Raw genomic sequence first — 26,814 nt, 5'->3', positions numbered from 1 at the left:
TCTACACCACACAGTCTGCAGTAGTTCAAGAAGTGGCCAACTGTCACCACCATCTTTTAGAGAAATTAGCAATGGGTGAGAAGTGAACAGTGTTAGTGAAACCACATTCTAGAACTGAATTTAGGAAAACGCTGCTTGGTAAATCTAGCCTAAAGTATTTCATTGTTTAGATGTGGACAAATCAGACATTATTCCTTTCAAATGTTAGCTATCTGATTGTTCACGTTAAATTTGTGATTAAATGAGTCATGAGCCAGCAACAAAGATAAAATGAACCATTCAGATTTTAAACTGATTTCTTCAAGCTGTTTTCAATACTATTTTTTTTCTTCACTGAGGTCTATATTTATTGTTAAACAAACACATTGGAAAGCCATTTGTCGTTTTGAAAAGTACAGAAATTTAAGCCTGAAATTGATAATTCCATGTTAGAAATACCAGGAAGAAAAATCTTTCATTGTGTAAGGATATCGTGAAACATGAAAGGGTTCAGAAAAGATTTACAAGGATGTTGCCAGGGTTAGAGGATATCAGCTAAAGGGAGTGCCTGAATAGGCTAGTGCTTTTTTCCTTGGAGTGTCGGAGGCTGAGGGGTGGCCTCATAGAAGTTTATAAAATCATGAGGGGCATTGATAGGGTAAATAGACAAGTTCTTTTCTCTGTGGTGAGGGAGTCAAGAACTAGAGGGTTTCTGATGAGAGGGGAAAAAATTAAAAGGAACCTAAGGGCCAACGTTTTCAAGCAGAGGGTGGTGGGTGTATGGAATGAGTTGCCAGAGGAAGTGGTGGAGGCTGGTATAATTACAGCACTTAATAGGCATCTGGATGGGACTGAGGGGTTTGTTTCTATGCTGTACATCTCTATGGCTGTATGACCAGACTCTGGTCCCATTTTATGCCTCAACAATTTTTTTGGAAAGGCTGGCTTGGTTGTAATTACTACCAGCCTGCAAGCTGCATGTCATCAACTGATGTAATTGAAAGACCTTGGATTCCTATTTTGTGCCAAATCTAACAGTTGGAGAGCAAACCTCACATGGCCAGAATATAACTGGAAGATTGCCTTCATTAACAGAGAGGTGTTTCAGGTGTGTGTGGTAGTGGACATATTTCATTCTGCTGGGCTAGCCACTAAGTTTAATGACTGCATATTGATCATGTATCAGTCTAGAGCTGCAGTTTCTAGCTGTTCAGTGGAAAGGATACCCTTCCATAAACCCTGTCTGGCAGCAGATTTTCTGGAAAATCTGGGCCATTATGTTTCATGTCCTGAACATTACCCATGTTTTAGGTAATGCAAATAAGTATTGTTTATAATTTAGTCACGGAAACTTCGTATCCAAGACCTTCAAATAGAAGTTTAGTGCTTTTAAGGATTTTATTCTGTGGTACTTTTTATTTCGCTGGTTTCAGATTTGTAAAGGATTTACTTATGCACCTATGATTAATGAATAACTTCAACACTAAGATCTGTTAGTATTGCCATTGGAAGGTGTATCCATGTTAGTGCATGCGTTCATTTCAAAATGATATGTGATTTGCTGGTTTCGATGATTTATGCAAGCAAAATGTTTGAAATTGCAGTTTTAGAACAGCATAGAATAAATAGTTAACTTTACGTAATCGCAAGTGCTGGTTACTGTTGTAATTAATTCATTTGACCGTTTTAATCACTTCTAAATTTGATACAAATGCCTTAATCAGATCTAGTAATGCCCTGGAGTTTTAATTGTAATTGAATTTCTATTATGTTTCTTCATGCATTTAGCTATTACTGAACTTGTGTGAGGTGGATAATTTTAGTTGGTATTCTATATTTAACAAATGTTTATTGTATAAATTCTCTGATTTGTACTTCAGACAAATAGTTGAAATCTTGATGGCAATAGACTGTTTTCTCTAAGTGCTCTCAATTTTAGACTGGAGGAATGTTTGGCATGCATCCTCAAAATGAAATATAAAGGGTTGTGGAAGGAATGTTGTTCTTCCACTTAATTGCCAGAACACATACTACATTATGCAGTAGTGTGGAAGATCATACAGCTGCGGAGAAAACTAGAATGTGTAGAGTCAATATTAAAGTAGCTTCTTGATTGTTTGAAGGTGGACTACATGGATGAAAATGAGGAATATTTTCAGCGACAAGCTTCTCATAGACAGTCTCGCAGGCGATTCAAAAAGATTAACCAGAAAGGGGAACGACAAACAATCATTGATACAGTGGATCCTTATCCAGTGGGAAAGCCACCATTACCAAGAGGATATCACACAGTAAGTCTTTGGCAAACCTTATTCTTTAGAGTTTTATTTTCTTCAATGAATTGTCAACATACACTGTTACAATGGAGTGTTTAAAAACTGATTGAAAACAAACTCCTGCTAATCGTGGTATTTCTGACACAGTTGCTTAGTATATTACCCTTTCATCTTTGTTGCCTATGTATAAATTCAAGCCAGTTTGATAGTGCAAAGGTTATAACTTTAACTGTTAGACAAAGGAGTTAGGGTAACTGCTGACTGGAAATGCCCTGTATGAAAGTGCTTGTCAAATTCAGATGACATATAAACAGTAAAAAGCTAGTCGAAGGAGCCTGGCTGACTTTGGTGGTGGGGGCATAGCTGGAATAATGAATGAATACTTTGCATCTGTCTTTATAAAGGAAAAAGTGACACCGAGATTATGGAAGGCAAGGATATTTAGCCACATGAGGGTTTAAAATTGTTTAGAGGGAAATATTGTTAAGCAGTCTGTATTTGAATTAGACAAGGCACCAGGACCCGATGAGATGTATCAAAGATACTGAGGGAAATGAGAATGAAAACTGCAGAGGCCCTGACAATTTTTCAGTCTTTCTTAAACTTGGGAGAGGTGGCAGAGGACTGTGGAATAACCAATGTTGTTCCATTCTTTGAAAAAGGTGTAAGGCAAAGGTTAATGAAGAACAGCAGCAGGGATTTCCTGGGGGGTTGAGGGTGGAGTGGAAGTATCATATTTAAGTAACTTGTTGGAGTTTCTTGAGGAGATAACACATAGTGTCGATGTAATTTTGTTGATGTGATGTACTTGGCCTTCCAGAAAGTGCCCACATCAGATTTGTGAGCAATATCAGAGCTCATGAGCAATATCAGAGCTCATTAACAATGCAGGTACAAAATTGACTGAGTGACAGGAAACAGGAATGGATAATGGATTTTTTTGGGGGTGCTGGGGGAAGGTTCATAGCAGAATTCCCCAGTAGTCAGTGCTGAGATTCTTGCTTTTCCTGATATCACAGAAGTGTCACAATACAGAAGGAAGCTGTTTGGTCCACTACCTGCACTGGCTTGTTTGTCCAAGTAATCATTCAATGCCCTCGAGTGCCTCAATTGAATAGTACATATTAAAGGTTATGGTTGGTTTATGGGGCACATAAACAAAATTTGTGGCTGATGTGAAACTTAATAAGTGATGTAAACTATTGAGAGTACAGTTTAGAATTTCAATAGGGCATTGGTGGTTTGGTAGACTTATGACAGATAAAGTTTAGTGCAGAGAGTTGTGAGGTGATGATTTTGGGAGGAAGAACATAGAAGAATATAAAGTAAAGAGTACAATTCTGAAGAGGTTACAGGAGCAGGGAACTTGTGTATATATGTGCTTAAGTCATTAGAGGTGGCAGGACAAATTAAGAGAATAATTAAAGTCAGCATTCAGTGTCCAAGCCTTTATTAATAGAGACGTAGAGTACAAGAGCAAAAAGGTTATGATTAACTTGTATAACCCAATAGTTCAGCCTCAGTTGGAATGTTGCATTCAGTTCTGGGTGATACACTTGGGGAAAGATATGAAAGCCTTGGTGACAGTGCCGAAGAGGTTGATGAAAATGGTTTCAGCAATGAGAATTTTAACTATGAGAATAAATTGGACAAGTTAAGTCTGTTTTCCTTGAAGGAAAGGCTGAGAGAAGAGCTGCTAGAGACATTTGAAGTGATGAGTAGTCAGAACAGGGTAGTTTGAGAAAAAAATGCTACCGGTTGCTGAAAAGATCATCAGGACACAGATTTAAATCAATTTGTAGAAGAAGCAAAAGTGAAATGAGAAAAGCCTTTTTACATAATGAGTGGTTATTGTCTGGAGCATAGTTTGTGTTGGAAGTATGTTCACCTGAGGCATTCAAAAGGGAATTAAATTATTATCGGAAAGGAAAGACTGCACTAAGTTATAAGAAGAAGGTGGGTTACTGACACTGCATGATCTGCTGTTTTTGAGAGGTGACGCAGACATGGTGGACCAAATGGAATCTTTCTGCATTGTACCAAATCATCTGTTTGCTACATCACTCAATGATGATTATGAGAAAATTGTCTGAAGGGAAACTACTAATTGCATTGAATGAACTTCACTCAAAAAAGAACGGTAGTTTCAAACTGAAATTAGAGTTTAAGTCATTCAGTTTTTCCGATTTCGTTAAAATTGTGTTTCTTTAACCACTAAGCAACATTGGTACTTTTAAAATATCACTTGTTGAAATCCTGCTCATTTCTTTTTAGTTTTAAATTGTGGCAGTGCTTCTGTAGATTGTGGAAAGAGTAATGATGTATGTTGGAAGCCTACAATTATGTTTCTAAAATCTGTATCCTATGGTTTAGTATCTGGATCTTTGAAACTGGCACAAAGATAAAGGAGACAACGTTGGAAATGCAACAAACAATTATCTTAATGTTGGTATACTTTATGCTGCAAAAGTACTAAATGTGGAAGTATTTAAATGTTATCCCTAATCAGATCACATTTGTTTATTCCAGTAAAAAGTTTGATTGGTCAAGACCCTGGTTTGGTAAAGCAAAAATGACCAAAGTGTAACGGTGAAGTTACAAATGTTGTCATGTGCTTGCCTAATCTATTTAAGTTTGAATATTTGGCTACTCTTCTGATTAGATCACTTACTTAACCCATGTGGCATGGCACACAGTATTATTTGATCTGATGCAGATATATATGTTAATGATGTCCATAAGTTTATAAGGTTGATAAGATAATTATAAGATCTTTAGAGGCCTTGATAGGGTAGATGTAGTGAATGAAGAACTGTGGTTGGGTTGGACGGGTCATTGTTTAAGATTTGAGGGCCTACTGATTTCAGCAGAATATTTTTTCTGGGGGTCATGCATCTTTGGAACTGTCTTCCTCAGCTGGTGGTCATAACAGAAGCCTTGAGTATCTTTAAGACATTAGAGGTGGATATTAGAGGAGATGATGAAGGGTTGTCAAGAGTGACATGAATGTGGATTTTAGGTTACGGTCAGGTCAGTTATCTTATTGAATAATGGAGCAGGCTTGAGGTGCTAAATGGCTTGTGCCTCCTTGTTTGTATGTTAATATTACTTTCTTTTGCAGCAAAAGAACATCTTTGAAATAACATAATGGCTTTTTGCACATGTGCTAACTTCCCATATTCCTAAACACATATTCCTTCCTTCATCTTAGTTTAATTATAAATGAAAACTTCTTGGGGAAAGGTCAGGTTAATGATGATCTTTGATCCATAGAAAAGATATGACAATCCAGATAGTCTAACTAACTGAATGTTGTATACTTGAATGAGAGACAAATAGCTGCCAGTCGTTCATGTCAACTATAAAGTGAGCAATGACGTGAGGTTTTCAGTTTCTTAAGAATGACTTTTCCAAAATGTGTTTTTGTGATAAATAAACCATTGTGTATGGCATAGCCTCAATTCTGAGGCATTAGGTTATTTTTGATGTCGGTGGTGGGGAAGCTATTGGAGAAGATACTGAGCGATAGCATTTATCTACATTTGGAAGCGAGTGGACTTATTACTGATAGGCAGCATAGTTTTGTGCAGAGAAGTTCATGTCTCGCCAACTTGAATTTTTTAAGGAGGTGACCAGAATGATTGAGGGAAGGACAGAGAGGATGTTGTCTATGTGGACTTTAGTTAGGCATTTCATAAGGTAGCTCCTTGCAGGCTGGCACAAAAAGTAGATTCTCATGGGATCCAGCATGAGCTGGCTAGATGAATACAAAACTGGCTTGGTCTTAAAAGACAGAAAATAGTGGTGGCGGGGAGCTTTTTGGAATGGAGATCAGTAACTTGTGGTTTTTTTTTAGATTAGATTACTTACAGTGTGGAAACAGGCCCTCCGGCCCAACAAGTCCACACCGCCCCGCCGAAGCGTAACCCACCCATACCCCTACATCTACATCTACATCTACCCCTTACCTAACACTACGGGCAATTTAGCATGGCCAATTCACCTGACCTGCACATCTTTGGACTGTGGGAGGAAACCGGAGCACCCGGAGGAAACCCACGCAGACACGGGGAGAATGTGCAAACTCCACACAGTCGGTCGCCTGAGGCGGGAATTGAACCCGGGTCTCCGGCGCTGCGAGGCAGCAGTGCTAACCACTGTGCCACCGTTCCGCCCACTTGGTGTTACACAAGGGATCAGTATAGGGACCTTTGTTGTTTGTAATACATATGAATGATCTGGAGGAAAACGCAGGTGGTTTGATTCGTAAGTTTGTGGATGACACCAAGTTGGCGACTTTGCAGATAGTGAGGATTGTCAAAAGATATAACAGGATATAGATAGATTGCAGATTTGGGCAGAGAAATGATGAATGGAGTTTAATCTGGAAAAATGTGAGGTGATGCATTTTGGAAGATCAAGTTTAGGTGCTAATTATATAGTAAATGGCAGTTCCCTTTGGAACATTGATATAAAGCAGGATCTGGGTGTACAGGTCACAGATTGCTGAAAGTGGCAACACAGGTGGATAAAATGGTCAAACAGGCATACAGCATGCTTGCTGGGGCATTCAATATGAAAGTTGGCAAGTTATGTTACAACTTTAGTTAGGCTACATTTGGAATATCGGTGCAGTTCTGATCACCACACTACCAAATCGACGTGGATACTTTGGAAAGAATGCAAAGGTTTAAAAGGATGTTGCCTGACCTGGAAGGTTTTAGTTATGGGGAATGTTTGGATAAACTCGGTTTGTTTTCACTAGAAAGGCAGAGGCTGAGGGGTGACCTGATCAAGGTTTACAAAGTTATGAGGCATAGATAAGGTGGACAGTTAGAGGCTTTTTCCCAGGGTAGAAAGGTCACCTATGAGAAGGGACAGGTTCAAGGTGAGAGGGGGAAAGTTTAGGGGAGAAGTGTGGGGAAACTTTTTCACACAGAGGATGGTGGGTGCCCAGAACACACTGCCAGTGGAGGTGGAGATGGTGGTGGTGAAACAGGCATGTTAGCAAAGTTTAAGGTATATCTTGATGGACACATGAATGGGAGGCGAACAGAGGGATGGAAACAATGTATGGCCAATAAGTAGCAGGTCTAAATAAGGATTAGGAATCAGCTCTGGCTTGGTGGGCTGCAGGTTCTCGGAAAAGGCTAACCAACGCGCAGAACTGGAAGTTGAGTAAAACAGTTAAGTTAGACCTATAGATGTGAGAGAGAAGGGAATTCTCTTTGACGTTTGGTTACCGTAAAATGATGCTGTTGGGATTGCTGGAGTATTGTATGTTTACTGTATCTTTCAAAACTTTCAGATCACTTTGTCTGTAAGTTTATTCTATTTTGTCTTTATTTCTTTTGTATAATAAACTTGTGTTTTATTGTTAAAACAGAACTGCAGCACTGTGTGCTTGTATTTCTGTGTAAGATCACCTCGTTAAATTTAAAAAAAAAGTCTTATCAAGCTAGATTTCTGCCTGGATCTGACTAGTCTAGTGGTAATGTCTGTTGGATCATAATATAATTGGCAATTACTATTGTACATTGGAGAGTATTATGTTTAAAGTAATTTATTAGGGTTATATTGAGTCTGTAGTGGTAGTGAAAATTCTAATCTTTTGAAAGAAATTCTCAATTTCAAACTTCTATAGTTTCACATATCATTGCAGAGAATGATAATTTTAGTGTCAGGTGTGTAAGGCTTTGCACTTTATGATGGAACTCAAAGATACTTTTTCCTCCTCTTTCCCAGTAAGGTGGTAATTTAGCAGCTTAAGGTGTTTATTTATGATTTTTTTCAGTAGATGTGATGCAAGCTAACATTTAAACTTCTGATTTTGCATAGCATTTATGAATGAGTTAAAATAAGTAAGGGAATTTTCCAGGAGTTTTCCATGCTTTTAGTAAATATAGCTAAACTATAACGTTGGATAGTTAGTACTGCTCATTTTCTTTTTATCCTTTTCATGGCATTTATGCATTTGCCTGCCAAGTATACAATAAATCAAAGGTATCGTAGTTATTCAGCATAAAAGCTGTGGTGAATTGTCAGTTAATGGTTTCTAACCAATAGAGTACATCTCTGATGTTATGAACTCCTGTTATAAGATAGATCTGCACGATATCAATAGTTTTAATTTAGTTTTTTTTGAGCACATGCTTAAGAAAGACACACAAACTAATATTCATCTAATTCACCTCTTAGGTGGAGGTCACTTGGATTTTTTTAAATGTTTCTTCATAGCATTGATAATTAAACAAAACAATACAGATTGTGCTGCTGTTTCAACATCAGTTAAACTATACTCTGTTATGTCTTCACCTTGTGGCTTAGGAAATATAGAACAGATACCTTTTTTCTTCCTTAGCTGCTTTGCAACACAAAATCAAGGTTTTGTTTGGTTTACACAAACAGAAGTTGCTGGAGAAATCCAGCAGGTCAGGCAGCATCTTTGGAGAGAATGCAGAGTTAAGGTTTTTGATCCAGTGACTGTTCTTCAGGAAGTTTATCTCCATAGATGCTACTAGAGCTGCTGACTTTCTCCAGCAATTGCTGTTTTTGTTTCAGATTTTCAGCATCCGCAGTTCTTTATTTAATTTGTTTGGTTTACCCTGTTTATCTCCCCCAGTTTTATCAGTGGAAAACTGTTTGATTGCTTAAAATTGAAAAGTGAGGTAGATGATAAGAGGCAGATTCTCCGTTTTTAACTTTTAATTATGAAAAGAAATAAAAGTTTAAAAGAATGAAAAATAAATATGTTGTCTCTTTTCAGAAATCTACTGAAAGACTAATAAAGGGATTTTTAATCTAAAATTTACTCCTTATGGTTGATTATGTGTACAGATATTCTTTCTATTTTTGATTTTGTAGAAATACTTATTTTTGTAATACTTTGAAATTGATACAGTAGAAAATATTTTTAATTTGTTGAGAATGTACATTCTTAGATTATAAGAATTTGAGCATAGATATGGATACTATTCATTGCTAAGGGTTTACCATGTTCTTGCTTGGAACTGGAAAATAAATTGGTTAAAGGTATATTTGCAGTTTGCAAATAAAGTAACTTTAGAAAGTCGTATCCAGCAAAATTCTAAAGAAAAGTTTATTTCTTTAGTGTTGAACAAGCAAACTTGGAAAACTCTACTGGATCAATGCTGCTGGTGATCTAACAACAGCCTCTGGACTGTGCTACTGGATGTTTCTTCAGTACACAGAAGCTGTGGCAAGTTTCTGGAGAGATTTGCCTGGACAAACAGTACTATCTCTTGCAATCAAGATAAGTCAGAATTTGGAACAGAAAGTAGCACTCTCTCTATATCACTCTCTCTATATACAAAGATTAGTTACAATAATGAACTAAGAAACGGCAGACCAATTCAATCCATACTTTAGTTCTGTCTTCACAAAGAAGGATGACATAAATATCTCCCAAAAATGTTAAGGAACATGGGGTCGAGTGTGAGGAAGGAGCTGGAGGTACTCAGTATTAGTAGGGAAATAGTGTTAGGGAAACTGAAGAAAGTAAATGCCGATAAATCCCCAGGATTTGCATCCCTGAGTACTTATGAAAATGAACCTAGAAATAGTGGATGCATTCGTGGTCACCTTTTAAGATTCATTAGACGTTGCAGCAGTTTCTATGGATTGGAGAGTAGCTAATCTGACCCCACTATTTCAAAGAAAAAAAGACCAAAAGAGAAAACAGGATTATAGATTGGTTACCCTGACATTGGTTGTGGGGAAAATGTTGGCGTCTATAATAGATTTAAGAGCAGAATACTTGGACAACAACAATAATCGGATAGGACAGAGTCAGCATGGATTTATGTGGGAAATCATGCTTGATGAATCTAATGGGAACAGTAATTCTTCAACTGCCAAGGGCACCTCCAAAGTCTGTGCACAGCAGTGACTTCCAGAACCAGAAACCAGTGCTGCATTCAGTGCCAACATGGATCACTGTTCATGAATCTTGGCGTGCAGCGTCACAACGTAAAGGGCACATTAATTGGGGGTATTGTACTGACATGGATAGAAAACTGTTGACAAGCAAGAAACGGTAGGAATGAACATGTATTTATTCTTGTAGCAATCACGACTAGCAGAGTACACAAGAATCAGTGCTTGGACCTCAGCTATGCACAATATTTATTAGTGATTTAGATAAGGGAGCTAAATGTAATGTTGCCAGGTTTTCAGGTGACACAAAGTTGGGTTGGTGGGTGAATTTTGAGGAGAATGCAGAGTTGCTTAAGTGAGATTTGGCGAAGTTGACTGAGTGGGCAAATGCATGGCAGATGAAGTAGATTGTGACTAAATAAGAAATTATTCACTTTGATAGTAAAAACAGGAAGGCGGATTATTATCTGAATGCTGGTAGAAAGGAGGCAGTGCAATGCGACCTTGGTGTACTTGTACACCAGTTGCTGAAAGTAAGTATGCAGATGTAGCATATTTTGCATCAGTATTTACTGTGGGAAAGGACATGGAAGATATAGAATGTAGGGAAATAGATGATGACATCTTGGAAAATGTCCATATTACAGAGGAGGAAGTGCTGGATATCTTGAAACGCATAAAGGTGGATAAATCCCCAGGACTTGATCAGGTGTACCTGAGAACTCTGTGAGAAGCTAGGGAAGTGATTGCTGGGCCTCTTGCTGAGATATTTGTATCATCAATAGTCACAGGTGAGGTGCCGGAAGACTGGAGGTTGGCAAACGTGCCACTGATTAGGGATAGTCAACGTGGCTTTGTGTGTGGGAAATCATGTTTCACAAACTTGATTGAGTTTTTTGAAGAAGTAACAAAGAAGATTGATGAAGGCAGAGTGGTAGATGTAATCCCTATGAACTTCAGTATGACGTTCGACAAGGTTCCCCATGGGAGATTGGTTAGCAAGTTTAGATCTCGCGGAATACAGGCAAAACTAGCCAATTGGATACAGAACTGGCTCAAAGGTAGAAGATAGAGAGTAGTGGTAGAGGATTGTTTTTCAGACTGGAGGCCTGTGACCAGTGGAGTGCCACCAGGATCAGTGCTGGGTCCTCTACATTTCATCATTTATATAAATGATTTGGATGTGAGCATAAGAGTATAATTTGAAAGTTTGCAGATGACACCAAAATTGGAGGTGTAGTGGACAGCGAAGAAGGTTACCTTATATTACAACAGGATCTTGACCAGGTAGGCCAATGGGCTGAGAAGTGGCAGATGGAGTTTAATTTAGATAAATGTGAGGTGCTGCATTTTGGGAAAGCAAATCTTAGCAGGACTTCTACACTTATTGTCCTAGGGAGTGTTGCTGAACAATGAGGCCTTGGAGTGTAGGTTCATAGGATAGTGAAGAAGGCGTTTGGCATGCATTCCTTTATTGTCCACGCTTCAGGTTCACTGCCTTTATTCCTGATGAAGGGCTTTTGCCCGAAATGTCGATTTCGCTGCTCGTTGGATGCTGCCTAAATTGCTGTGCTCTTCCAGCACCACTAATCCAGTATTTGGTTTTCAGCATCTGCAGTCATTGTTTTTACCTTATGGAGTACAGGAGTTGAGAGATCATGTTGCGGCTGTACAGGACATTGGTTAGACCACTGTTGGAATATTGCGTGCAATTCTGGTCTCCTTCCTATCAGAAAGATGTTGTGAAACTTGAAAGGGTTCAGAAAAGATTTGCAACAACGTTGCCAGCGTTGGAGGTTTTGAGCTATAGGGATAGGCTGAACAGGCTGGGGCTATTTTCCCTGGAGCGTCGGAGGCTGAGGGGTGACCTTATAAAGGTTTACAAAATTATAAGGGGCATGAATAGGATAAATAGACAAAGTCTTTTCCCTGGGGTGGGGCAGTCCAGAACTAGAGGGCATAGGTTTAAGGTGAGAGGGGAAAGATATAAAAGAGACCTAAGGGGCAACTTTTTCACGCAGAGGGTGGTGCATGTATGGAATGAGCTGCCAGAGGATGTGGTGGAGGCTGGTACAATTTCAACATTTAAAAGGTATTTGGATGGGTATATGAATAGGAAGGTTTTGGAGGAATATGGGCCGGGTACTGGCAAGTGGGACTCGATTGGGTTGGAATATCTGATGGCCATGGATGGGTTGGACCGAAGGGTCTGTTTCCATGCTGTACATCTCTATCACTGAGAGTGTATGAAGACAACAAATGGCATGTCCATGTTTAGAGTGAGAGGATTTGAGCACAAGAACATGGATGTCTTGCTGCAGTTTTGTGGGATCTTGGTGAGACCATACTAGGTATATTGTGGCTGGTTTTGGTCTCCTTATCTGATTAAGAATGTTCTGGCTATGAAAGGAGTGCACAAAGATATACCAGACCCATTCATGGGATCTTAATATTGATGTGTGAAGAGGGACTGGCTCAGTTAGGACTATATTCTCTATAGTTTAGAAGAATGAGGGCTGCTGTCATATAAACCTGTAAAATCCTGACAGGACTCAACAGGTAAATGCAAGAATGATGTTTCCTATAATAATGAGTAAAGAAGCAGGAGTCATAGTCTAAGGTTCCAGGGTAAGTCACTAAGGACTGAGATGAGAAGAAGTGTCATCACCAAGAGTGATTAGTTGTGGAATTCTTTGCCACAGAAAGTAGTTTAGGCCAAAACATTGAATGTTTTCAAGAAGGTGTTAGATACAGCTCTTAAGTGCTAAAGTGATCAAAGGCAATGAAGAGTAAGTAGAAACTGGATAGTGAGTTTGATGATTGGCCATAATCAAATTGAATGGCAAAGCAGGCACGTCGTGTTGAAATGACCACCTCGTGCTTCTATTTTCTATGTTTCAATCTATTTTCCATCTCTCACCGGGAAATAGTTGAAAAAACTTGGAAGTCTCAGATACACAATTGTTTCTTATCTGAATCTGAAATGTAATCTGAAGATTTTCCATTTGTTCTGCAATTATCAACAATCAGATCTCATCAACAGAACTGTGTAAAGTCCAACCCTTTTTTGTCATCTCAATTAGTCTGTTGACCTACAGAGGTGTTTTCTTCCCTTTTCGTGTAACTTTTCCCCACCCATAATAATTCTGTAGATTTGTGTATGTCTTTATCCTGTCTGTGTATATTTGTGTGTGTAGGATTAAGGGGGATAAAGTTTACTTTGCATAGTAGCTTAGTTGAAAACTAGTTTGCCACTTTTTTGAAGAATGAACCAAAAATAAACATGTTTTGAGTTTATTGAAAGCCCGTTGAAACCCTCACCATATTGATTATAGCAATTCAAGAATCCTACTTTTCCCGGAAATGCTGATATCCCTTGAGTACATTTAAAAAAGGATCTCTGGGAGCTGTAATTGTAAATCAATTCAACCTTTACTGGAGCATTGCTCACTATTTGGAGACTTGTTACTAAGTTGTAGAATTAAAATTGACTATGGAGTAAGAGAAGTTTGAGTTTACAGAAAATCTTTAACTTAGGTTGAGGTTCTGGAAGTAAGTTTACTTGCTGAGCTGGAAGATTAGTTTTCAGACGTTTCGTCACCATGCTAGTTAACAGCATCAATGAGCCTCCGGTGAAGCACTCGTGTTATGACCTGCTTTCTATTTATGTGTTTAGGTTTCCTTAGATTGGTGATGTCATTTCCTGTTCTTTTTCTCAGAGGGTGGTAAATAGGTCCAAGTTTGTGTTTGTTGATAGAGTTCCAGTTGGAATGCCATGCTTCTAGGAATTCGCATGCGTTTGGCTTGTCCTAGGAAAAATGTGTTGTCCCACATCTGCCTTAGTAAAAAGATTAAATTGCAACTTCTGGGATGCGGACAAGAAAAAGTTCTTAGCATTTGAAACAACACTGAAAGATGACAAACTCTCAGAAAAAAACCCAGCAAACCATCAGACAGTCATACAAACATTAAGCAGGAAAAAGGAAGGGAATACACTCAATACACAGGAAAGGAAAGCACTAGAAGGACTCAAAAAAGATAAAAACATCATTATCCTACCTGCAAGCAAAGGACGCTTGACAGTCATTTTAAACCAAACAAACTACATTGCGAAAGCGAACGCACTGCTTCCAGATACTGACACTTAGCAACAGGTGGCGATTGACCTGACCCTATAACTAGAGAACCAAATCACTGCTTTATTCAAAAAATTTACAAAATACCTTGCAAGAACTGTAAAAATACTACATTGGACAAGCAGGCAGAAAACTAGCCACCTGGATTCATGAACATCAACTAGCCACATAAAAAACCCTCTTTCACTAGTATCCTTACTTACGGATGAGGAAGGACACCACTTTGACTGGGCCACAGATCCTTCCTAGGACATGCCAAACAGAAACGTGCATAAAAATTCCTAGAAGCCTGGCATTCCAACTGGAACTCTATCAATAAATATACCGACTTCGGCCCCTTTTGCTACCCTCTAAGACAAAGAACATAAAATGACATCACCAACCCGAGGAGATCTAAGCACATAAATAGAAAGTGGGTCATAATACCAGGCTCACTGATGATGTTGAGAAAGTGTATAAGGTATGAGCAGGTAGGGAAAGAGTTAAGTTTAGGGTTGCTTGACAAAGGCTCAGTTAACATGACGTTGACCAGATTAAAACTTGCAGTAAACAATAAGGTGCTGGAGGCAAGGGTAGTGATTTAACAAGGTAAGGAACATCCATTGTGAAATGTCAGATCTTTACTGTTGATGCTCGCTGATAGTAATGGTCACCTAATCAATATAGATATTGCCTTTTATTTGAAAGCTGCTCCCTGTAAGTGATTCTATAATTCATTAAGAATCAGCTGTTCGAGTGGAGACAGAGAATTCATGTCTCTGTGCACATGGACGATCGTTCTCTCTCCCTCCAGGGCCCTGAATAAAGACGAAGGAGGTAAAGCTGTATCGTGTCTCTGCGTGTTTGCTTTGACTGATATGGGGTTAGGGAAATGGGATGACAATGTTACCTAGTCTGGTGACAAAACATCTGAAAACAAACCTTCCAGCTCAGCGAACAAACTAACCTCCATAAGAGAAGTGTGTTCTTTTCTTAATACTACATAAAATAATGTTTTGAACTGGAGAAAATTTAAAGTCACAAAAAGTAACAATGGGTTGTATAATTTGTCAAACTAGAAAAGTGAGGCGTTCTCATTCCTTGAAGCCTCAGTGGTGGGAGATAAATGGGAGGGTGGTGGGGCTTGGGAGAAGGTAGCTGAGAGTGCAGTTGGTTGGAGGGGCGGGGACCAGGGGAGTTCTGTTCTTGTTGCTGTTGCCACCCCTCCAAACAAATAAAGGTGGCCATCAGGATCTAAAGCTTTATCTGTGGTGTATCTGGGACCTGATAACTCTCTGACCTCTAGATGAAAGATGGCTTGAGTGACTGCAACAGCACATGCTTGGGGAATAGGCCAGACTTGTGCCCCTTACAACTTTGAGAAAGCATTCTGCCTGGCGACTAGCTTTTTTCCAACAATGGAGTGGGAATGGTGCTCCCATCTGCCCACTTGCTGTATCACCTTGGCAATACATTCCTCTTAGGTCTTAGCACATGCCCCAGCCCCTCTGCGCCATATACCCTGCAACCTCAGATAATACGTCCTGATGCTGATGGGTATAAAGGAATTGTCTGCCCAGCTCCCAAAGACCATGCCCACTTACCTTGATTTACCTTGGTGCCCGAGACCGATTTAAACTGGTCACAGTTGCTCATGAGTCTGCGCACTTACAGCGAATCCAAGCAGAAAACAGCAATGTCATCCATGTACGAGGAGGACTTGAATAGTCAGCTGCTTCTCAAGGTTGCATCCTTCCTGATGGAATAGGCAAAAAGCTTCATGCAACATACAAACAAGGCAGGAGAGAGTGGGCAGTTCTGACTGACTCCACATCTAATTAGGAAGCTTTCTGATTCCCACACATTGAGACTGCACCATTAATGTTGGTATGGAGTAGTCTGATTCAACTGCAGACACCCTCCCCAAAGCCCATTTTGGAGAACACATCTCTCATGTAAGTGTGCGATATCCTGTCTTCTCAGAGTCCAGGCTGATGAGGCAGGTGTCCACCCCGCTGTCCTGCAAGTGGGCGATCATAACCCTGAGGAGTGTGAGGCTCACAGAGGGCTTCCTGCCAGTTTTGGTCAGGAGTGAATCACCATTCCCACAGCAGACCTGACCAGGTTGGTATTGACTTAAGATTTTTGCAGATGACACCAAAATTAGCGGTGTAGTGGGCAGAATACAACGGGATCTTGATCAAACTGGCCAATGGGCTGAGGAGTGGCAGACTGTTTAATTTAGATAAATGCGAGGTATTGCATTTTGGAAAACCAACTCTTTGAAGGACTTGTACACTTAATGGTAAGGTCCTGGGGAGTGTTGCTGAACAAAGAGACCTTGGGGTGCAGGCTCATAGTTCCTTGAAAGTAGTGTCATAGGTGGATAGTATAGTGAAGAAGGCATTTGGTATGCTTTCCTTTATTGGGCAGAACATACAGTGTAGAAGTTGAGAGGTCATGTTGCGACTGTACAGGACATTGGTTAGGCCACGTTTGGAATATTACGTGCCGTTCTGGTCGTCTTCCTATCAGAAGGAAGTTGTGAAACTTGAAAGGGTTCAGAAAAAACTTACAAGGATGTTGCCAGGGTTGGAGGATTTGAGCTATAGGGAGAGGCTGTTTTCCCTGGAACATCGGAGGCTGAGAGGTGACCTTATAGAGGGGCACGGATAGGAAAAATAGACAGTCTCTTCACTGGGGTGAGGGAGTACAGAACTAGAGGTCATAGGTTTAGGGTGAGAGTGGAAAGATATAAAAGAGACCTAAGGGGCAACTTGTTCATGCAGAGTGTTGTGCATGTGTGAAATGAGCTGCCAGAGGAATTGATGGAGGCTGGTACAATTGCAACATTTAAAAGGCATCTGGATGGATATATGAATAGCGAGGGTTTAGAGGGATATGGTCAGGTGCTGGCAGGTGGGACTAGATTGGTGTGGGATATCTGGTTGGCATGGACCGGTTGGACCGCAGGGTCTGTTTCCGTGCTGTACATCTCTATGACTCTATTTAACAGTAATGTTGGTCATCAATTTCTAATTTCTTCCCCCTCCCACTAGGGTAGTGATACCTTTCCTCCTGAATTTGTACGTGCTACCAGTCAGAAGCATACACTTGCAGCAGATCCTGGTCTAACAGGTCCCACAGAGCTTGCATACAGCTTGGCCTGTAAGCCAGTGCTTCTGGGATTTTTTGTTTAAAGAATTGAAGGCCTTGGTCAGCTTATCCAATGATAATGAGACTGGTCCAGCCTTTCCTGTGCGCTGTCATCTAAGACCTCCATGATAGAGGACTGGAACAGCTAGGAGATCATGCTATCTGTGGACTTGGTGTCATGCAGTCTGGCATAAAAGGATTTGCTGATCCTCAGGATATTGAAACTGAGTTGATGTTATTGAGCCAGCTTCTTTCTTCAGGCTGCTGAACACAGAGCTCTTCCTGTGTACCTCCTGGAAGAAGAAACGTAAGAACGTCTCATTTAACTCTGCAGAACAAACCCTGGACAGGAAGTTTGTCTTGGAAGCCTCTGAGGCAAAACAATGAGGCTTGCTGGCTCTTCACCTCCTAGCGATCCTCTGCAAAATCAACCCCCATCATCTGCAGTAGGAGCCAGTTCTGCATGCTTTCCTGGAGTTTGGGCAGTTTTCTCTCTCTCTCGGTCTCTCTCTCGGTCTCTCTCTCGGTCTCTCTCTCGGTCTCTCTCTCGGTCTCTCTCTCGGTCTCTCTCTCGGTCTCTCTCTCGGTCTCTCTCTCGGTCTCTCTCTCGGTCTCTCTCTCGGTCTCTCTCTCGGTCTCTCTCTCGGTCTGTCTCTCGGTCTGTCTCTCTCTCGGTCTCTCTCTCGGTCTCTCTCTCGGTCTCTCTCTCGGTCTCTCTCTCGGTCTCTCTCTCGGTCTCTCTCTCGGTCTCTCTCTCGGTCTCTCTCTCGGTCTGTCTCTCGGTCTGTCTCTCTCTCTGTCTCTCTCTCTGTGTCTCTCTCTGTGTCTCTGTCTCTGTCTCTCTCTGTCTCGTGCTCACTCTCTCTCTCTCGCTCTCTCCTCTTCTCCTTCCCCCTTCCCTCTCCCCCCCCTGTCCGTTAGGCCTCTTTGATATGCTCTGGGGTTAACAGTTTGACGTTCAACTTGCACGTTCTCATACCCGCCTGCTGGTCATCTGTAGGTGTCAGTTGGCCAGCAGGAGGCAGTGGTCAGAGACGAACACCAGCTTAATGGCAGGACACCCACTTTTAAGTGGATAGAACATTCTGGTGTGACAAGTGTATCTATGCTGTGCTCCTTCTGCAGGCATGCTGAAGATGTGCAGCCTGGCATCTTTAACCATTTTGATCAGGAATCTGGATGTGGTGTCCCCTCTGGATTGTCCAACTGCATTGATGCTGCAGTTGAAGTTCCTGGTCAGAATGACCAGCCTGGATGTTGCCATTACTGCATAGTGACCAAGGCAAACATGTTAATTAGTCTCAGGGGCGTGCTACAAGGAGTCGCCTACCTATCACCACTTCAGTGTTGTTGCCTCCTCACAACAGTATACCCAGGCCAGAAGAGCAGCAATTGTTTTCCCTCCCACCACCGAAAAAACAGAAGGCCTGTGCGCCCCAAGTTTGATCACCTGGTGGCTCTGACATCCATCATTATGTAGTGATTCGAGACATTAGTAATGGCAAACATCAACTTGAGCCTCCTAGAACTGCCTTGATCCTCTACAATACACCTTCAACAATAGGTTGTCGGCAGGTGCCATCTCCCTTACCCTTCACTCATTTGTGGAACATCAGAATAACAAGGTCAGAATCCTATTTACTGAGTTTAATTCCACCTTTAACACCATTATTTCAGTCAGACTTATCTCCAAACTCCAAGACCTCGGACTCTGCTTCCTCGCTCTGCAACTGGATCTCGACTTCCTGACCTGCAGACTGGAATCAATAAAGATAGGCGACCACACCATCTCCATAATAATCCTCAACACAGGCGCTCCAGCAAGGCTGTATAGTCAGTCCCGTACTATATTCCTTACACACTCTCAACCATGTGGCCAAACTCAGCTCTACCTCCATTTTCAAATTTGCTGATGACCCCACTGTAGTGAGTTGAATTTCAAACAACGGTGAGACAGAATTCGGGGCAGAGATACAGTGGCATGGTGTAAAGACAGCAAACTCTCTCTCAATGAGGACAAAACAAATGAGCTGGTCATTGACTTCAGGAAGCAGAGTGGAGGACATGTGCCTGCCTGTATTAATAGTGCTGAGGTGGAGATGGTTGACAGCTTCAAGTTCATAGGAGTAAATATCACTGAAAAGCTGTCCTGGTCCATCTACATTGATGCTGCAGTCAAGAAAGCACATTGATTCCTGTACTTCCACAGAACGCTAAGGAAACTCGGCACGTCCATGAAGACCCTTAGAAATTTTATAGTTGCACCATAAAAAGTATCCTATTCGGATGCTTCACAGCTTGGTATGGCAACTGCTGTGCCCAGGACTTCAAGAAATTATGGAAAGTAGTGAATGTAGCCCAGTTCATCGTGAAAACCAGCCTTCCTTTCATTGCCTTCATCTAGGTTTCCTGCTGCCTTGGAAAAGCAGTCATTATAATTAAAAGTCCCTGCCATCCCAGTTATACTTTTTTTCCACCCTCTTCTGTTGGGCAGAAGATACAAAAGTTTGAAAACTTTTACTGACAGATTTAAGAACAATTTATTCCCTGTTATTATCAAACTTATGAATGAACCTCTCATTTAATAGAGCTGATCTTTGCACCTTTTCTGTAGCTGTATCACAATACTCTGCATTCTGTTCTCCTATCCTGACATGTTTACGTAAGGTATGATTTGTCTGGTTAGTGTACAAAACAACGCTTTTCACTGTATCTTGAATATTTGCGCATCTTTTGTTCATGCCTCCATACCAGATTTACCCTGCTGTACTGGATTAAATGTTGAAGGCAGACTAACCATATGTCACTAATTTACTCAATGGAGGGGCCACGAATAATAGAAGCAATAGTTGGCTAAACAACTCCTGAAGCCCGAAACAAAACCAGAGACTGCTTGTAGTGATTGTAACAAAGTCAACCAGATGGACATCATAGAATATGAATTCCCTGATCGGGACTATTAATCTGGTTCAATCAGAGAGCCCTGGCTGACTGAAATAAACAGGAGTGTCAGAGATTCTGCTTACTCAGAGCTGGCTCTGAGGTCGCCAGATCAGTGTAATGTACAATGCATGTGCAAATAAAGAGTGACTTGGTGGCCGGATGCAGCCCCTCTGGAGTTACTTCAGTGGTGATCAGAGTGGGACTGGTATGTGGAAAGGATGTGTTGTTTTATTTCTGCAAATGACTGGGCAGACGAAAAACAATAAGTAATTAATCTGACCACTTTGTAGACCTGGGTTATTAGGAGCCTAACATTTCCTGAGACACAGTATATTAAAATCTTTCAAGAGTTAATGGAATTAGTTAAGGAATATTATGACCCCAAGCTTCCTTAATTCTATGTCTTCCATGTCCTTTTCCACAGTAAACACTGAGACACAATACTCGTTTAGTATCTCCCTGGTACAGTTGAGAAAAGAAGCGAGTCAAACAGTGAAGGCAAGCAAGGTCAAAACAGAGAACAAGGTAGAATTGATAACTTAAACTGCATTTATTTCAATGCAAGAGGCCTAATAGAGAAGGCAGATGAACTCAGAGCATGGTTAGGAACATGGGACTGGGATATTATAGCAATTACAGAAATGTAGCTCAGGGATGGACAGGACTGGCAGCTTAATGTTCCAGGATACAAATGCTATAGGAAGAGTTAAAAGTGAGATAAGAGAGGAGGAGGAGTGGCATTTTTGATAAGGGATAGCATTACAGCTGTACTTGCGGAGGATATTCCTGGAAATACATCCAGGGAAGTTATTTGTGTGGAACTGAGAAATAAGAAAGGGATGATCACCTTATTGGGATTGTATTATTGATCCCCTAATAGCCAGCGGGAAATTGAGAAACAAATTTGAGAGATTTCAGTTATCTGTAAGAATATGGTTATGGTAGGGGATTTTAACTTTCTCAACATAGACTGGGACTGACCTACTTTTTTCTTAATGGATGATTCACCTCCTTGAGGTTGATAGGGCCTTCAGACATGTCTGACTGATCTCCTGCATTTCTGCCCTCACCCTTTCCCCTCCTTCCCAGAGCAACAGTTCTCTTTGACCTTACTTTGTACCCCATCAGTCTTTGTATTCAAAGGATCTATCTCTGCTACACCCAGCAGGATGTGACCACAAAACAGAATTTCCCCCTCCCTCCACTGACAACATTCTGCAGGAACTGTTCCCTCCTGCACACTCTAGTTCACTCCTAACGCTTCCTCACTCCCCCATAGCTGCTTCCCATGTAATCAACTCCATCCTAACTGTCCTAGTTCCCAAACACACCTTCCAAATAAAAGAATGTTTCACTTGTACTTTCAATCTGATCTACTGCATTCTGTGCTTACAATCTGATTTCTTTTACAATGACGAGACAGAACACCTCCACATTATCCATAGGAATGACTCTGAGCATCCAGTTGCTTGCTATTTCAATAAACCTCCTGGCTCTCACGCTAACATTAATGTTGCAGCAGGCCGAAAACAGTAGTTCATAAGATATAGGAGCAGAATTAGGCCTTTTGCCTATCAAATTGCTTTGCCTTTTGATCATTGCTAATATGGTTCTTAATTCCCATTCTCCTCCTCCTCCACATAATCCTTTGATCCCTTTACTAATCAAGAACCTGTTCATCTCTGCCTTAAATATACTCAATGACTTGGCCTCCACAGCCTACTGTGGCAACGTGTCCCACAGCTTCACCACCCTCTGGCTGAAGAAATTACTATTTATTTCAGTTCAGAGGGTCATCCCTTCACTCTGAGGCTGTCCTCTTGGGTCTTAGTCTCTCCTATTCATGGGAAAAAAATCTTCTCCATGTCCACTCTATCTTGGCTTCTCAATATTCTGAGAAGTTTCAGTGAGATCTCTCCCTTCCCAATTTTGAGTGGGCATCAACCCATGAAAGAGCAGGCAGAGTCTATGCATAACCAAGTCCAGAATTTACACGGCCATTCCCTGAAATGTGGGAAGCTGGTGGTGGTAATTGTTATCCTTGTTGCCTCTCTGGACACTGCCCCATCAGCATGGTTATGTCTGTATCCAGTCCTGGCCTCCAAACATTACTTTGCACCAGCATCTTCATTTTGGACATCACTGATGACCCTGATGGAGTTCAGCCAGTATCTGACGGTAACCTTCGCTCAGGACAATCACCCTTATTCCCCATAATAAAATACTATCCTCTGCAGTGATTTCTGGTCCAGAAAGTTTTCAATTCTGATTGCGATGATCCTTTTGTTTCCCTTATTTAGTTTTGTCAGGGTCGGATCTTTTTGCCTCCACAGACTGATATTGTCAGCAGTGACCTAAAGGGTGTCCAGAATGTACTCTGCAGTGGCAGTACCACTGGTGGTGTATCTGCCAGCAGGAGGTGGCTCAAGGCATCTGCACTTACTACATGGTCTCGCAGACTGTGTTCCAACTTGGAATTGTGCGCATTCAGAATGACAGTCCACTACTGAGTTTGACCTGAAGCTGTGTACAGCACAGCCTTGTTCTCTTTGAATAGCTCTGGGAGGGGTTTGTGGTCTGTTAGTATTACAAGTTTATGTCCATAAAGACATTGGTGGACCTTGCTCATACTAAAGAATACCGCCAAACTTTCCATCTATATCTAGGTGAATTTGCACTCTGCATCAGCCGAAGTCTGGGAAACACATGCTATTGGGCGTTGTTCTCCATTGTGCCATCTGTGAACCAACACTACCCTAATATAGCATAGGGAAGCATTGCATGTCAGCACGATATTTTGCTTGGGATCATAGTGTGCCAGCACTTTAGACAATGATTGCTGCTATTTCTCTTCCCTAAAGGCAATCTCTTGCTTATGAGACTATTTCCAAGGTTGACCCTTTGTCAATAGCAGATGCAAGGGTGCCAGGATAGGTGCTAGATTATGTGTAAACTTTCCATAGTCTAACTGCACCACAATCAATGTAGGTGAGCTTTCCCATGTGTGCACTCTCTTGGATACCAATGTATGAGTTTGCTTACTCAATTCAGGACTAGTGGGACATGCCAAAATTTCACTATTCTAATGTACCATGAACACAGGTTATGAACACGGACCTTCCCGTGGCTTGCCACTTCAACACACAATCCTGCTCCCGTACCCACATGTCTGTCTTTGGCCTGCTGCAATGTTCCAGTGAAGCTCAATGCAAACTGAAGGAACAGCATCTCATCTTCCGACTAGGCACGTTACAGCCTGCCGGTCTCAACATTGAATTCAACGACTTCAGATTAATTTCCCATCTCGACTACCCCGTTTTCATTCTGCTCTGTAATTTTATTTAATTTACCTTTTTTAAAAAAAAATGTTAAAATTTTTTTTCACTGTTCTGTACCTCATATTTCTTGATTGTCTCTCTCTTTCTCTCGCTCCTCACTCTCTTATCACCTTTTTCCTCTCCTCTTTCCCCTTTGCTACCCTTCTCCCCTGTTTTCCATTTTGCCTCTGCTTCACCCATTCCCCCCCCCCCCCCATCCCCCATCCCCCACATTTTGTCATATAGCACTGGCTTCAGCCTTGGTCATTCATAACTCCTAATCTCCCTATAATCTCTCTATGCACTGTCATTATCACCTCTTTTTTGCTACCTTTGCTTCTGGAGCCATGACTCACCTTCTCTCAGCCTAGTATAAATACCTCCCTATTTCTCCCTTTTTTTTTGTAGCCTTGACAAAGGGTCAGTTAGACTCTAAACGTCAGCACTTTTCTCTCCTTACAGATGCTGCCAGACCTGTTGAGATTTTCCAGCATTTTCTCTTTTGGTTTATGTAAGACCTCAACCCCCTGTGGCTAAGACTTCAACCCTCCTTATCAAAGCATAGCATTAGCTTTCTTGCAAGGCAACTCCCAATCCTTAATCCACAAATGAGTCTGGGATGTCTCTGATTTCATTTTCCCCAGATTACAACGATTCCTTCCCCTCCCAGTGTTGAATTAAGCAGCTTGAACAGTGGGATTCTCCAATATTGTTCAAATTCCCTTGGTCCAGGGTGTCATAGACTGCATCTCAGTTGCTTTGAGTGAGCACCCCATGAACAACCTAGCAAGTTGGTTACTAGAAAAGGCTCCTACCCTTAATATTCAATTTATTCATGAGCATACATGTTGAATTATGGGGTCTGTGACAGATATCCTGTGAGTTCCCATGATACATTCATAATAGAGAACTCTCAGGTTCCTGCATCCATCCAAAGTCCCAAGGCTATAAAGGGATGGCTTTTTGGGGAGATGTGGGTTTATCCCCCTAAATATGGCATGTCACACCTTTTATGGAACCCTTAGAATGATGCAGAACAACGATACTGTGCTCTGCATGCTCCCACTGGGACCATGGTTGAACAAGATATGGTCCTCCTTATGACTAGGTTCGATACCCAGACTGCTTCTTCAGATAATCCCACTTTCAAATATCTAAACTTTACAGATCCTAATCACTATTAGGGAGAGAGCAACAGCCAGTGAGATAGGGCACTAACATTGCATGGGGCTATAGCCAATTTTTCAGGCTTCAATCAGTATATGTTATTTAAGTGTTCTGTAGTAAAGTCTCTTATGATGAGTATGTTGAGAGCAATCCTGACACCCTTTTTTTCCATCCTTCCATCATCAATTAGTCTTCAGTGTTTCAGAATTTACATGGATGATAAATTGTCCTAAAATGTTTGAGCATCCTGTAGGACAATGTGAGATGCAACTCTTTGTGCATCGTCTCTTAGTAAACTATTTTGCTATGCAGAAGCATAGATATGAAAATTTTTATGGATATGGCTAGGCAGGTAGCAGCAAGTAATTGGGAATGTTGGTTTTATTGCAAGAGGATTTGAGTTCAGATGTAAGGATGTCTCACTGCAGTTCTACAGATAAAGTGTGGAGCTAGAAAAAGCATAGTAGGTCAAGCAGCATCAGAGAAGTTGACATTTCAGGTCAGAACCTTTCATTAGGACTGGGGAGGGGGAAGAGGGCTGAGAAATGAATAGTGATTGGGGTGGGCCTGGGGGAAAGGTAGGTAGGATGGCAAGAGGTGGATGCAGGTAGGAGGTAATTGTGATTGGTCATTGGGAAGCTTGGAGTGGATAAGTGGGAAGGAAGATGGACAAGTTGGCTCAGGTCAAGGGGTGGTGCTGGTAGGGAGGGCTGTACCTGGAATGAGCTGGGGGATGGGAGATTTGAAAGCTGGTGAATTCTATGTTATGACAGTGTTGTTGTAGGCTCCTCAGATGAAAGATGAGATGTTCTTCCTCCAGTTTGCATTTGGCCTTATTTTGACAGCGGAGGAGGCCCGGGTGGGACAGGGAATTGAAATGGCTGGCAACAGAAGATGGGGCAGATTGGAGCATACGGATCATAGATGTTATCAGAATTGGTCCCAGAGTTTGTGCTAATGTAGAGGAGACCAAATCGGGAGCAATGGATGCAATAAACCAGGTTAGAGGAAGTGCAGGTGAATCTCTGCAGGACTGAATGATTCTTTGGGGCCTTGGACAGAGGTAAGAGGGGAGATGCGAGGTCTGGTTTTACAACAACTGCAGCTGCTGGGAAAGGTGTTTTTTTTTTCCCTCCGACAGTCCTGCTTATTTTGTTTTCTTCTTTCTTTTAACCCCCACACTACCACCTAACTGCGGTAGTGCTTATTTTTTTCTCCAGCACCCATGTGTGTGTGCAGGTGGGAGACACAGTGAGAGACACAAGGTGTGCGAATCTTTATTCAATTTCCACCACCAGGAAGAAAGGAAACACCCGAGTGGCCAGTGACAAGCAGTGCCCTTCACATCACAGGGCAATGCTGTGTGATCAAACAGTGAAGGGGAGGGCAGGGATTAAATCGAAATAGAGTTGGAGGGGGAAATAATGCACTCCACTCCCTGCGGTGCCCACCTCTCCCTGAACAACTCCAGGGTGTTGGTGGAGACCTCGTGCTCCTTCTCCAAGGACACCCGGGCTCTAATGTAACCACGGAAGAGGGGCAGGCAGTCGGCCCTAACGACCCCCTCCACGGCCCGCTGCCTGGACCTGTTGATGGCCAGTTTGGCCAGGCCCAGGAGCAGACCCACGAGGAGGTCTTCAGACCTGCCCTCCCTCCTCCGTACCAGATGTCCAAAGATCAGGAGTGTGGGACTTAAGTGCAACCAAAAGCAGAGGAGGAGGTTTTTAAGAAAATTAAGAAGGGAGTGCAAACACCCACACCCAATATATACATGGTCCACTGACTCCACAGCGCCACAGAACAAGCAGTTAGGCTGGGAGTCCGTGAACCACCGCAATCTGCGGTTACAGGGGACTGCTGCGTGCAGCACCCTCCACCCCAGATCCCCGAGAGAAAGGGGAAGGACTCCCGCGTAGAGAGCCCTCCACTGGGGATCCCCACCGCCCAGTGGCAAATGGGCACGCC

General features: G+C 41.7%; 1 protein-coding gene across 8 annotated transcripts in view; it reads left to right on the top strand.

Moving 5' to 3' along the window:
• rapgef2b (Rap guanine nucleotide exchange factor 2b) overlaps nt 1–26,814 on the top strand; it is a 389,412-nt gene that overhangs the window by 173,942 nt on the left and 188,656 nt on the right. For all 8 annotated transcript variants that reach the window (XM_072584246.1, XM_072584244.1, XM_072584245.1 and 5 more), the window contains one exon: nt 2,103–2,270. In XM_072584246.1, coding sequence (XP_072440347.1) covers nt 2,103–2,270 — 168 coding nt within the window. The remainder of the gene's footprint in view (nt 1–2,102; nt 2,271–26,814) is intronic.

This window comes from Chiloscyllium punctatum, chromosome 14 (genome assembly GCF_047496795.1).
Source record: "Chiloscyllium punctatum isolate Juve2018m chromosome 14, sChiPun1.3, whole genome shotgun sequence".
In the NCBI taxonomy this organism is placed as follows: domain Eukaryota; kingdom Metazoa; phylum Chordata; class Chondrichthyes; order Orectolobiformes; family Hemiscylliidae; genus Chiloscyllium; species Chiloscyllium punctatum.
Note: the sequence above shows the minus strand (reverse complement) of the source record. Positions and strands in the feature narration are given on the sequence as shown.